Source organism: Salmo trutta, chromosome 19, assembly GCF_901001165.1.
Source record: "Salmo trutta chromosome 19, fSalTru1.1, whole genome shotgun sequence".
NCBI classification, from domain to species: domain Eukaryota; kingdom Metazoa; phylum Chordata; class Actinopteri; order Salmoniformes; family Salmonidae; genus Salmo; species Salmo trutta.
Window position 1 is genome coordinate 7,039,903 of NC_042975.1, and position 14,347 is coordinate 7,054,249.

General features: G+C 50.3%; 1 protein-coding gene across 3 annotated transcripts in view; it reads right to left on the minus strand.

The window, feature by feature from the left end:
- Positions 1–14,347, minus strand: part of LOC115153910 (sarcoplasmic/endoplasmic reticulum calcium ATPase 1) — a 122,150-nt gene that overhangs the window by 47,192 nt on the left and 60,611 nt on the right. For all 3 annotated transcript variants that reach the window (XM_029699575.1, XM_029699576.1, XM_029699578.1), the window contains 3 exons: positions 14,163–14,318; positions 13,803–13,944; positions 13,487–13,653 (listed from right to left, as the gene is read on the minus strand). In XM_029699575.1, coding sequence (XP_029555435.1) covers positions 13,487–13,653; positions 13,803–13,944; positions 14,163–14,318 — 465 coding nt within the window. The remainder of the gene's footprint in view (positions 1–13,486; positions 13,654–13,802; positions 13,945–14,162; positions 14,319–14,347) is intronic.

Sequence of the window (14,347 nt, forward strand, 5' to 3'; positions counted from 1 at the left end):
CCGCCCGTTCAGCATCACTACTCTGGATGGTTCTGACTTAGAATATGTGGACAACTACAAATACCTAGGTGTCTGGTTAGACTGTAAGCTCTCCTTCTAGACTCACATAAAACATCTCCAATCCAAAGTTACATCTAGAATTGGCTTCCTATTTCGCAACAAAGCATCCTTTCACTCATGCTGCCAAACATACCCTCGTAAAACTGACCATACTACCGATCCTCGACTTCGGCGATGTCATTTACAAAATAGCCTCCAATACCCTCCTTAATAAACTGGATGCAGTCTATCACAGTGCCATCCATTTTGTCACCAAAGCCCCATATACTCCCCACCACTGCGACCTGTACGCTCTCGTTGGCTGGCCCTCGCTTCATACTCGTCGCCAAACCCACTGGCTCCAGGTCATCTACAAGACCCTGCTAGGTAAAGTCCCCCCTTATCTCCGCTCACTGGTCACCATAGCAGCACCCACCTGTAGCACGCGCTCCAGCAGGTATATCTCTCTGGTCACCCCCAAAGCCAATTCCTCCTTTGGCCGTCTCTCCTTCCAGTTCTCTGCTGCCAATGACTGGAACGAACTACAAAAATCTCTGAAACTGGAAACGCTTATCTCCCTCACTAGCTTTAAGCACCAGCTGTCAGAGCAGCTCACAGATCACTGCACCTGTACATAGCTCATCTATAATTTAGCCCGAACAACTACCTCTTCCCCTACTGTATTTATTTATTTAGCTTTGCACCCCAATACTTCTACTTTGCACACTCATCTACTGTCAAATCTACCATTCCAGTGTTTTAATTGCTATATTGTATTAACTTTGCCACCATGGCCTATTTATTGCCTTTACCTCCCTTATCTTACCTCATTTGCTCACATTGTACATAGAGTCAATAATACAGTAGAAAAAGAAGTCTATGTTTGTTTTACTCCATGTGTAACCTCTGTGTTGTTGTATGTGTCGAACTGCTTTGCTTTATCTTGGCCAGGTTGCAATTGTAAATGAGAACTTGTTCTCAACTTTCCAACCTGGTTAAATAAATGTGAAATAAAAATAAAAAATAAATAAACATCGGCTGATGTAAAAAGGGCTTTATAAATAAATGTTATTGATTGTGCTGTTTATACACAGAATGATTTACAACACCGTATGTGTGCGTGTGTGTTCTCTTTCAGGTTGAAAGGGGCCAAGGTGGATATGACGGCTTTCTGGAGCTGGCCACTGTCTGTTCCATGTGCAACGACCCCTCACTGGACTACAATGAGGTCAGTACTGACACACACACACTGTCACGATTCCCACCGACGGTGGCGCCCCCTCCTGCTCGGGTGGCGCTCGGCGGTCGTCGTCACCGGCCTATTAGCTGCCACTGATTCCCCTTTTTGGTTTTCCCTTTTTTTTGGTTTTGTGCACCTGGTTTGAGTGTGGTTAATTAGCGGGGCTATTTATGTGAGCTGGTCCGCTTCCGTGTTGTGCGGGATTATTTCATGTTAACGTTTCATGTTCGTGTCGGCGCTAGTCTACGCCGTGTGTACTTTCTCCCCTGTGTTTGGGAATATTTTGTTTCAGTAGTGAGTCTACATTAAATACGCCACTACCCTGTGCTCGCTGCTTCCTGTGCCTCATTCCTTCACCACGACTGCCAATCCGTTACAGAATCCCGCACCGCCTAAAAAGGCATGGAATCAGCAGGAGCAGCGGCCACCCCTGTCCCCTCGATGGAGGAACGCGTCCTCCACCACACTACGGTCCTCCACCGCATAGGATCCGCGATGGACCAGATGATGGAGAGGATGGACAGATGGGAGAGAAGTGGTCTCCTCTCTCCACCTCCGGCTCCTCCGATGCAGCCACCTCCTCCTCCCACTACGTCTGGCTCAGGCGCGCTTCGTCTGGCGCTCCCGAGGGAGTACGATGGGGCGGCGGCTGGGTGCCAGGGATTTCTGCTCCAGCTCGAGCTGTACCTGGCCACCGTCAGACCTGCTCCCTCGGGAGAGGAGAGCGTGAGTGCCCTCGTTTCCTGCCTGACGGGCCGAGCTCTGGAGTGGGCTAATGCGGTCTGGAATGGCCCAGACTCGGCGAGGGACCATTATCCAGAGTTCACCCGCCGCTTTCGGGCCGTGTTCGATCACCCTCCGGAGGGAAGAGCGGCGGGTGAACGGCTGTTCCACCTCAGGCAGGAGACGAGGAGCGCTCAGGACTTCGCGTTGGAGTTCAGGACCTTGGCTGCTGGGGCGGGGTGGAACGACAGGGCCCTCATAGACCACTATAGATGCAGTCTCCGGGCGGACGTCCGTAGGGAGCTGGCCTGTCGAGATGCAGCTCTATCCCTGGACGAGCTCATCGACATGTCCATTCGTTTGGACAATCTGCTGGCTGCCCGCGGGCGTTCGGAGAGGGTCCTGCCCGTTCCACCTTCGTGCACCCCCGCCCCTACCCCTATGGAGGTGGGGGGGGCCGTGCCAAGGGACACCGGAGGAGCTGGCTCCTCCTGCCCCAGCTGTGGTCGGAGAGGACACACGGCCGACCGGTGCTGGAGGAGCCAGTCTGGGAGTCGAGAGGGCAGGCAGAACACTTCTCGGTCACCCCAGGTGAGTCGGCACCAGATTCACCCAGAACCCCCTGTTGGTCACGTGTTCTTACCTGTTTTGTTTCCTAATTTTTTTCCCTCTTCCCAGCATAGGGCGCTAGTCGATTCAGGCGCAGCTGGGAACTTTATGGATCGTGGACTTGCCATTAAGCTGGGCATTCCGCGGGTGCCGTTAGATTCCCCCTTCCCCGTGCACTCCCTAGATAGCCGACCATTAGGGTCAGGGCTAGTCAGGGAGTCTACGGTGCCACTGGACATGGTAACGCAGGGGAATCATAAGGAACGCATTAGTTTTTTCCTTATTGATTCGCCTGCGTTTCCGGTGGTGCTGGGGGTCCCCTGGCTGGCTGGTCACAATCCCCGTATTTCGTGGAAACAGGGGGTTCTCCAGGGGTGGTCAGAGGAGTGTTCAGGGAGGTGTCTAGGAGTTTCCATAGGTGCCACGTCGGTGGAGAGTCCAGACCAGGTGTCCCCCGTGCGCATTCCCCCTGAGTACGCCGATTTGGCGATCGCCTTCTGTAAAAAGAGGGCGACTAAATTACCACCCCATCGACAGGGGGATTGCGCGATAGACCTCCAGGTTAACGCTGCACTTCCCAGGAGTCACGTGTACCCCTTGTCACAGGAGGAGACAGCGGCTATGGAGACATATGTCACTGAATCCCTGGGACAGGGGTACATTCGGCCCTCCATCTCACCCGCCTCCTCGAGTTTCTTTTTTGTGAAGAAAAAGGAGGGAGGTCTGCGTCCGTGCATTGATTACAGAGGTCTAAACGCTATCACGGTGGGGTTTAGTTACCCACTACCTCTCATCGCTACGGCGGTGGAATCATTTCACGGAGCAAAGTTCTTCACAAAACTGGATCTTAGGAGCGCGTATAACCTGGTGCGTATCAAGAAGGGAGACGAGTGGAAAACAGCCTTTAGTACCACATCGGGCCATTATGAGTACCTCGTCATGCCGTATGGGTTGAAAAATGCTCCAGCCGTCTTTCAATCCTTTGTTGACGAGATTCTCAGGGACCTGCACGGGCAGGGCGTGATAGTCTATATCGATGACATTCTGATATATTCCGCCACCCGCTCCGCGCATTTGTCCCTGGTGCGCAAGGTGCTTGGTAGACTGCTGGAGCATGACCTATACGTTAAGGCTGAGAAGTGTGTGTTTTCCAAACGAGCCGTTTCCTTTCTGGGTTATCGCATTTCCACCACGGGGGTGGTGATGGAGTGTGACCGCGTTAAGGCCGTGCGTAATTGGCCGACTCCAACCACGGTGAAGGAGGTGCAGCGGTTCTTAGGCTTTGCCAATTACTACCGGAGGTTTATCCGGGGTTTTGGCCAGGTAGCGGCTCCCATTACCTCACTGCTGAAGGGGGGGCCGGTGCGTTTGCGATGGTCGACGGAGGCGGAGGGAGCCTTCAAGAAGTTGAAGACCCTGTTCACCGACGCACCCGTGTTGGCGCACCCGGACCCGTCTCTAGCATTCATAGTGGAGGTGGACGCATCCGAGGCTGGGGTGGGTGCCGTGCTATCACAGCGCTCGGGTACGCCATCGAAACTCCGCCCCTGCGCTTTCTTTTCGAGGAAGCTCAGTTCGGCGGAGCGTAACTATGATGTGGGGGACAGGGAGTTGCTAGCGGTGGTAAAAGCTTTGAGGGTGTGGCGGCACTGGCTTGAGGGGGCTAAACACCCCTTTCTCATCTGGACCGACCACCGAAACCTGGAGTACATCCGGGCAGCGAGGAGACTGAATCCGCGTCAGGCAAGGTGGGCCATGTTCTTCGCCCGGTTTAGGTTCACTATCTCCTATAGACCGGGTTCCCTTAACACTAGAGCCGACGCGCTGTCCCGTCTCTATGACACGGAGGACCGGTCCATCGATCCAACTCCCATCATTCCAGCGTCTAGGCTGGTGGCACCGGTGGTATGGGAGGTGGACGCGGACATCGAGCGGGCATTAGTGTTGGAACCTGCGCCTGCGCAGGTTCCCGTGGGTTGCATGTATGTGCCGCTCGGTGTTCGTGATCGTTTGATTCGATGGGCGCACACGCTACCTACGGCGGGTCATCCTGGTGTGGCGAGGACAGTGCGGAGTCTCAGGGGGAAGTACTGGTGGCCCACCTTGGCTAAGGACGTGAGGTCCTATGTCTCTTCCTGTTCGGTGTGCGCTCAGAGTAAGGCTCCTAGGCATCTACCGAGAGGGAAGTTACAGCCCCTCCCCGTTCCACAACGGCCATGGTCGCACCTGTCTATAGATTTCTTGACAGATCTTCCCCCCTCTCAGGGGAACACTGCGATTCTGGTGGTTGTGGATCGGTTCTCTAAGTCCTGCCGTCTCCTCCCATTGCCCGGTCTCCCTACGGCCCTGCAGACTGCGGAGGCCCTATTTACCCACGTCTTCCGGCACTACGGGGTGCCGGAGGACATTGTCTCTGATCGAGGTTCCCAGTTCACTTCCAGGGTCTGGAGGGCGTTTATGGAGCGGCTGGGGGTCTCGGTCAGTTTGACCTCCGGTTTTCACCCCGAGAGCAATGGGCAGGCGGAGAGGGTGAACCAGGAGGTGGGCAGGTTTCTGAGGTCGTATTGCCAGGACCGGCCAGGGGAGTGGGCGAGGTACATTCCCTGGGCGGAGTTAGCCCAGAACTCACTTCGCCACTCCTCTACTAACATGTCACCCTTTCAGTGTGTTTTGGGTTACCAGCCGGTCCTGGCACCATGGCACCGGAGTCAGACCGAGGCTCCTGCGGTGGAGGACTGGGTACAGCACTCCAAGGAGACCTGGAGAGCCGTCCAGGACTCCCTAAAGGAGGCCAGTGGACGGCAGAAGAGGAGTGCTGACCGCCACCGCAGTGAGGCACCCGTGTTCGTACCGGGAGACAGGGTCTGGCTCTCGACCCGGAACCTGCCCCTCCGCGTGCCCTGCCGGAAGCTGGGGCCGCAGTGTGTGGGGCCATTTAAAGTCCTGAGGAGGATAAACGAGGTGTGTTATCGGTTACAACTCCCTTCCTATTACCGTATTAACCCCTCGTTTCATGTGTCTCTCCTCAGGCCGGTGGTAGCTGGTCCCCTGCAGGAAGGTGAGGTGCTGGAGGTCCCTCCACCCCCTCTGGACATCGGGGGGTCCCCGGCGTACAGCGTACGGGCCATTCTGGACTCGAGACGCCGGGCGAAGGGCCTGCAGTACCTCGTGGACTGGGAGGGGTACGGCCCGGAGGAGAGGTGCTGGGTGCCGGCGGAGGACGTCTTGGACCCATCCATGTTGAAGGATTTCCATCGCCTCCGTCCGGATTGCCCTGCGCCTCGCCCTCCGGGTCGTCCTCGAGGCCGGTGTCGGCGCGCTGCGGGAGCCGCGCGTCAGGAGGGGGGTACTGTCACGATTCCCACCGACGGTGGCGCCCCCTCCTGCTCGGGTGGCGCTCGGCGGTCGTCGTCACCGGCCTATTAGCTGCCACTGATTCCCCTTTTTGGTTTTCCCTTTTTTTTGGTTTTGTGCACCTGGTTTGAGTGTGGTTAATTAGCGGGGCTATTTATGTGAGCTGGTCCGCTTCCGTGTTGTGCGGGATTATTTCATGTTAACGTTTCATGTTCGTGTCGGCGCTAGTCTACGCCGTGTGTACTTTCTCCCCTGTGTTTGGGAATATTTTGTTTCAGTAGTGAGTCTACATTAAATACGCCACTACCCTGTGCTCGCTGCTTCCTGTGCCTCATTCCTTCACCACGACTGCCAATCCGTTACACACACACACAAATGGGACAATACTTTCATGTTGTACACCTTTCAGTTTTCTAATGAAATGCTTTCAATATTTGTATATGAAATATAATTTATAGTTGGTTTGAGGTGAAGTCATAGAAATTGGGAGCCATTAACATTTTAGAATACTGTCCCATGTTCACTGATGGTCCCTAGCTAGCCCCATAGGGATATCCAAAGTCAAACCAATTTTACCATGGGCATTAACGATCAGGTTGCATACAGCTGTGCTCTGAATTGATGATTACATGTGTGCTGCCACACACAGATAACTAACAAGCCAAGGAAAATGGGAGTATGATTAAGTAGACTGAAATAGGAAAGGCAAACATTTTGCAAACTAAAGCTCTACAATTCCATGTCTGATCCTTGCCACTAGGACTGCAGTCTTGGAAACCCTGAAAATGCCCTTATAAGGTCCCATCACTCCAAAACACAATGGAAAAACTCTACTGGCCAACTGCTAGAACTGAGGAGAGAGAATGACTTTCATTTATTTCAGATACAACTTCATTTATACAGGTCAGTCTCACTGAGATCAAATCTCTTTTACAAGAGAGACTTGTTCAGAATGGCAGCAGTAAGTCAGGGTCCGTTTCCCCTGGTGTTTCCTATCATTCCAAAACTACAATGGGAAAAACACTGCCCCACGGTGAGGACTGAGGAGGGAGAGTGGCTCTTCGTTAGAGGTCTTCACGGATCCAACTCTACACTAATACCCAAGAGCCAATCGCAGCAGGTCCAGATCCAGAATTCTAAATTAAGTCACAAGTCTGGGTCAGATCTGATTGTCACGGGTCTTGGGTTTGTGTAATTTTAACGGACTTATCCGGAAGGGCCGTACAGACGGGCCCGTACAGAGTGAGAAAAATATTATTTATGCTGCTGCGCTTGCTTTTCATGAGAGTGGAGCGTAGCTTGTTGTTGTTGGCAATTCACACAGTACCAGTCAAAAGTGTGGACACACCTTCTCATTCCAGGATTTTTCTTTATTTTTACTATTTTCTACATTGTAGAATAATAGTGAAGACATCAAAACTATGAAATAACACATGAAATCATGTAGTAACCAAAAAAAAAAAGTGTTAAAGAAATCCAAATATAATTTGAGATTCTTCAAAGTTGCCACCCTTTGTCTTGAAGACAGCTTTGTACACTCTTGGCATTCTCTCAACCAGCTTCATGAGGTAGTCACCCTGTGCTTTGACCTCTTTCTCCCCTCTCTCTCCAGATGAAATCTCGCGTCTCGTGACGGCCGGCCGCCCAACAACCTGCCCACTTGACCCTATCCCCTCCTCTCTTCTCCAGACCATTTCCGGAGACCTTCTCCCCTACCTCACCTCGCTCATCAACTCATCCTTGACCGCTGGCTACGTCCCTTCCGTCTTCAAGAGAGCGAGAGTTGCACCCCTTCTGAAAAAACCTACACTCGATCCCTCCGATATCAACAACTACAGACCAGTATCCCTTCTTTCTTTTCTCTCCAAAACTCTTGAACGTGCCGTCCTTGGCCAGCTCTCCTGCTATCTCTCTCAGAATGACCTTCTTGATCCTAATCAGTCAGGTTTCAAGACTGGGCATTCAACTGAGACTGCTCTTCTCTGTGTCACGGAGGCTCTCCGCACTGCTAAAGCTAACTCTCTCTCCTCTGCTCTCATCCTTCTAGACCTATCTGCTGCCTTTGATACTGTGAACCATCAGATCCTCCTCTCCACCCTCTCAGAGCTGGGCATCTCCAGCGCGGCCCACGCTTGGATTGCGTCCTACCTGACAGGTCGCTCCTACCAGGTGGCGTGGCGAGAATCTGTCTCCGAACCACGTGCTCTCACCACTGGTGTCCCCCAGGGCTCTGTTCTAGGCCCTCTCCTATTCTCACTATACACCAAGTCACTTGGCTCGGTCATATCCTCACATGGTCTCTCCTATCATTGCTACGCAGACGACACACAATTAATCTTCTCCTTTCCCCCTTCTGATAACCAGGTGGCGAATCGCATCTCTGCATGTCTGGCAGACATATCAGTGTGGATGTCGGCTCACCCCCTCAAGCTGAACCTCGGCAAGACGGAGCTGCTCTTCCTCCCAGGGAAGGACTGCCCGTTCCATGATCTCACCATCACGGTTGACAACTCCCTTGTGTCCTCCTCCCAGAGTGCTAAGAACCTTGGCGTGACCCTGGACAACACCCTGTCGTTCTCCACTAACATCAAGGCGGTGACCCGATCCTGTAGGTTCATGCTCTACAATATTCGCAGAGTATGATCCTGCCTCACACAGGAAGCGGCGCAGGTCCTAGTCCAGGCACTTGTCATCTCCCGTCTGGATTACTGCAACTCGCTGTTGGCTGGGCTCCCTGCCTGTGCCATTAAACCCCTACAACTCATCCAGAACGCCGCAGCCCGTCTGGTGTTCAACCTTCCCAAGTTCTCTCACGTCACCCCGCTCCTCCGCTCTCTCCACTGGCTTCCAGTTGAAGCTCGCATCCGCTACAAGTCCATGGTGCTTGCCTACGGAGCTGTGAGGGGAACGGCACCTCCGCACCTTCAGGCTCTGATCAGGCCCTACACCCAAACAAGGGCACTGCGTTCATCCACCTCTGGCCTGCTCGCCTCCCTACCTCTGAGGAAGCACAGTTCCCGCTCAGCCCAGTCAAAACTGTTCGCTGCTCTGGCACCCCAATGGTGGAACAAGCTCCCTCACGACGCCAGGACAGCGGAGTCAATCCCCACCTTCCGGAGACACCTGAAACCCCACCTCTTTAAGGAATACCTGGGATAGGATAAAGTAATCCTTCTAACCCCCCCCCAAAAGATTTAGATGCACTATTGTAAAGTGGTTGTTCCACTGGATATCATAAGGTGAATGCACCAATTTGTAAGTCGCTCTGGATAAGAGCGTCTGCTAAATGACTTAAATGTAAATGTAACAGCTCAAATAAGCAAAGAGAAATGACAGTCCATTATTAATTTCAAGAACTTTGAAAGTTTCTTCATGTTCAGTTGCAAAAACCATCAAGCGCTATGATGAAACTGGCTCTCATGAGGACCGCCACAAGAAAGGAAGAACCAGAGTTACCTCTGCTGCAGAGGATAAGTTAGAGTTACCAGCCTCAGAAATTGCAGCCCAAATAAATGCTTCACAGAGTTCAAGTAACAGACACATATCAACTGTTCAGAGACTGCATGAATCAAACCTTTATGGACGAATTGCTGCAAAGAAACCACTACCAAAAGACACCGTGACGGCCCCTCCTTGCTCTGTCTACTGGGTTTTGCTGTGCTTACTTCCTGCAGGACATTGGTGGGCGGAGCTGGGAGGGTCGTCAGTGCTGATGGTGCACACCTGTGAAAGCACAGCTGCTTGGGTCAAGACTTGTTTGGGCCAAGAAACGAGCAATGGACATTACGCAGGTAGAAATCTGTCCTTTGGTCTGAGGAGTCCAAATTTGAGATTTTTGGTTTCAACTGCCATGTCTTTGTGAACGGAAAATCTATGCATGTGTGATTCCCACCGTGAAGCATGGAGGTGGTGGTGTGATGGTGTGGCGATGCTTTGCTGGTGATTTAACTAGAATTCAACTCAACACACTTAACCAGCATGGCTACCACAGCATTCTGCAACGATACACCATCCCATCTGGTTTGGGCATAGTGGGACTATCATTTGTTTTTCAACAGGACAATGACCCAACACATGGCTATGTGACTGCTATTTGACCAAGAAGGAGAGTGATGGAGTGCTGCATCAGATGACCTGGCCTCCACAATCACCCGACCTCAACCCAATTGAGATGGTTTGGGATGAGTTGGACCGCAGAGTGAAGGAAAAGCAGCCAACAAGTGCTCAGCATACGTGGGAATTCCTTCATTCCAAGGGAAGCTGGTTGAGAGAAAGCCAAGAGTGTGCAAAGCTGTCATCGTGGCAAAGGGTGGGTACTTCGAAGAATCAAAAATATATTTTGATTTGTTTAACACTTCCATGTGTTATTTCATAGTTTTGTAGAAAATTATCAGCTTAATAAAGTAACAGTACAGTAACTTAAAATTATTTTTGTGCCGCTTCCCTCACTCGGAGAAGCTCTAGTTGTCCCCAGGTCCGTTCGGAACAGGTCTCTATATTTAAAAGAATATGCATATCGGGTCCGGGTGGGAAAGCCCAAGGTCCATTTCGAAACGGAGGAGCTCTACTCTGTGTTCCCTTGGTGTTTCCCTGTATCTCCCAGCTGCACTAAGAAAATATAGCCTGGGTCCAGAGAGTAAATATTTACCAGAGAGAGCAGAGTAGGGTTGAGTCCCAAATGGATCCCTATATAGTGCACTACTTTTGATCAGAGCCAATAGGGTCAAAACAAAAGTAGTGCACTATATAGGGAATAGGGAGCCATTTGGGATCCAAACCCAGCATCCAGGCAGCCATGTTCCCAGGCAGGCAGGGAGGGACCAGGGATAGCTGTTAGCTCAGCTCAGGGAGATATGTTCTGATCTACTCTCACAGGAGAGGAGGGAACTCCCTCTCTCACTCCATGCTGCTGATGATGACAGTTGGTACACTATGTCAACAGCATGTCAACACTTCTTACAAAAACAAGTAGTGATGAAGTCAATCTCTCCTCTACTTTGAGCCTTGAGCGATTTACAAATCAAATTTTATTTGTCACATGCGCCAAATATGACCGTGAAGACCTTACCGTGAAATGCTTACTTACAAGCCCTTAACCAACAATGCATTTTAAAGAAACTATAAGTAAAAAATAAAATAAAAAACAAAATAACAATAACGAGGCTATATACAGGTGGTACCAAGTCAATGTGTGGGGGTACAGGTTAGTCGAGGTACATGCACATTGTGTGGTCATGTTATTAATGTTAGCTCTCTGTGTATATTTAAGGTCCAGCCGTGCTGCCCTGTTCTGATCCAATTGTAATTTTCCAAGGTCCCTCTTTGTGGCACCTGACCACACGACTGAACAGTAGTCCAGGTGCGACAAAACAAGGGCATGTTGGACCTGCCTTGTTGATAGTGTTGCTAAAAAGGCAGAGGGGCGTTTTATGATGGACAGACTTCTCCCCATCTTAGCTACTGTTGTATCAACATGTTGTTTCAACCATGACAGTTTACAATCCAGGGTTACTCCAAGCAGTTTAGTCTCCTAAACTTGCTCAATAACCACATTATTCGTTACAAGATTTAGTTGAGGTTTAGTGAATGATTTGTGCCAAATACTATGCTTTTAGTTTTTGAAATATTTAGGACTAACTTATTCCTTGCCACCCATTCTGAAACTAACTGCAGCTCTTTGTTAAGTGTTGCAGTGATTTCACTCGCTGTAGTAGCTGATGTGTATAGTGTTGAGTCATCCTCAAACATAGACACACTGGCTTTACTCAAGGCCAGTGGTAGGTAAAAATTGAAGAAAGGGGCCTGGACAGCTGCCCTGGGGAATTCCTGATTCTACCTGGATTATGTTGGATAGGCTTCCATTAAAGAACACCCTCTGTGTTATGTTAGACAGCTAACTCTTTATCCACAATATAGCAAGGAGTGTAAAGCCATAACACATACGTTTTTCCATCAGCAGTCTATGATCGATAATGTCAAAAGCCGCACTGAAGTCTAACAAAACAGCTCCCACAATCTTTTCATCATCAATTTCTCTCAGCCAATCAGTCATTTGTGTAAGTGCCGTGCTTGTTGAATGTCCTTCCCTAAAAGCATGCTGAAAGTCTTGTCAATGTTTACACTAAAATAATTTTTTACAAAAGTTTGGCTGATTGGTCGGCTATTTGAGCCAGTAAAGGGGGCTTTACTATTCTTGGGAGGCGGAATGACTTTGCTTCCCTAAAGGCCTGGGGGCAGACACTTTCTATCAGGCTTAGATTGAAGATATGGCAAATAGGAGTGGTAATATCATCTGCTATTATCCTCAGTAATTTTCCATCCAAGTAAATTTCCATCCAAATAGTCAGTCCCCGGTGGCTTGTCATTGTTAATAGATAACAATTTTTTTCACCTCTTCCACACTCACTTTATGGAAATCCAAATTACAATGCTTGTCTTTCATAATTTGATCAGTTACATTTGTATGTGCAGTGGCAGCGTTTGCTTCTGGCATGTCATGTCTACGTTTTCTAATCTTGCCAATGACTTCTGGCCAGCATGTTCAGTTGAGATGTTCAAAAAGGTTAAATGAGAAACACAGTTTGGCCCTTCTCAGAGTTGAAAGGTCAGGTGTGAGTGTAAGAGTATGTTAGGTAGGGTGTCAGCCAGATCCTGCTCCAGAGGCTAAATGGAAGCCAAGACCAACATTGATCCTGGCATTTCCTCTATGGTGGAGCACACACAGAGAGACACACACACAAACACAGAGACAGTGTGGAGGGAAACGTGATGGGCTGGAGGATTCCACAAGAGTGGCAATATGGGTGTCAGAGTGTGTGGCATTAGTTTCTGTACGTAAAGGTGTCTCTAAGGGTATTCAGCAGCAGCTTCCTGCCTGCCGGCTGTCTGTGCCTGACTCTCTCAGGGTGAGCGAGAGCGCCATGTACAACTGTTGTCTACAGCTCAGAGTGGTGCTGCCAGCCTGCCCTGGCTAGCTATCAAAAGGCTGGCTGAGGACGGGAAACATTACAACACCACAGGGATTTTCCATTACAACTAACCCCACCTGTTCTCCGTCCAAAACCTGTCAGTGTGTGTGTGTGTGTGTGTGTGTGTGTGTGTGTGTGTGTGTGTGTGTGTACATATACACATGTGTGTCTAGGTGTGTGTGACTGGAGGCTTTCCAAGGAAACTCCCAGTATGAAGGAAGTGTTAATCCTGTATGACGTTATGAAGGTATAGTACAATGCTTTGGGTTCTCTCTGGACTGGAACTAAATATACTGGACTGACAACAACAAAAACGGACACAACATCGACATGTAGCCTAGAGGTTAGATATGTCTGCAACCGAAGTGTTGTTGGCTCGAATCCAAAGACAGTTAGAAAAAAAAAGTGTGGGTATCCTAGGTGCCATCTCCTGCTTTTGTGCCCTTGAGAAAGACACTTAACCCTTCACCTTCTTATTGATGTACGTGCACAGCCGTCAGTCACACTGATATTACAGTCCACAGGAAACCATTCCCAGACATTCCCAGGTTACCTTGCAGACAGACATCTGGTTAGTGGTGAGGGTGCCGGTCTTGTCGGAGCAGATGACGGAGGTGCAGCCCAGGGTCTCCACCGAGGGCAGGCTGCGGACGATGGCGTTCTTCTTGGCCATGCGGCGGGTCCCCAGCGCCAGGCAAGTGGTGATCACAGCAGGTAGACCTGAGGACGACAGTTGTAGTAAAGAGAGGCTTGATTGGATCGGGTGGAGAGACATGAACAGCATAAGATAATTCATTATATTGTTTATATGGAATTTGGAGTGAGTGAGAGAGAGTGGCAGAGGGATGGATAAAATTGCTCCCACATACCCTCAGGGATGGCAGCCACAGCCAGGGCCACAGCGATCTTGAAGTAGTAGATGGCCCCCCGCATCCAGGACCCCCCGTGAACTGGGTCACTAAAATGGCCGATGTTAATGATCCAGACGGCCACGCAGATCAGGGAGATGACCTTGGAGTGTTCAAAGTTCAAAACTTTTTTGTTCGTTTTTTTGGGTAAAAAAAATGTGACTTTTGTTTTGGGCTTGCAGTCATATGGCTCATACACAGCACAGAAAACACAGACCAAAAACAGAAAACAGACAGAAAAAAATCTAATAGAAAACAGTGTAGATATGATAGCACAAAGCATAAATACATTTCAATTATCATCATCATCCTAAAACTCACCTTGGAGAGCTGCTCCCCGAACTCGTCCAGTTTCTGCTGCAGGGGGGTCTTCTCCTGCTCCGTGGCTGCCATCTGGTTCCTGATCTTACCGATCTCCGTGGATACACCGGTGGAGACCACGATGCCGATGGCTCGCCCCGCAGCGATGTTGGTGCCCTGAGGAGGAGGAGCAAGAGTATGAGGGA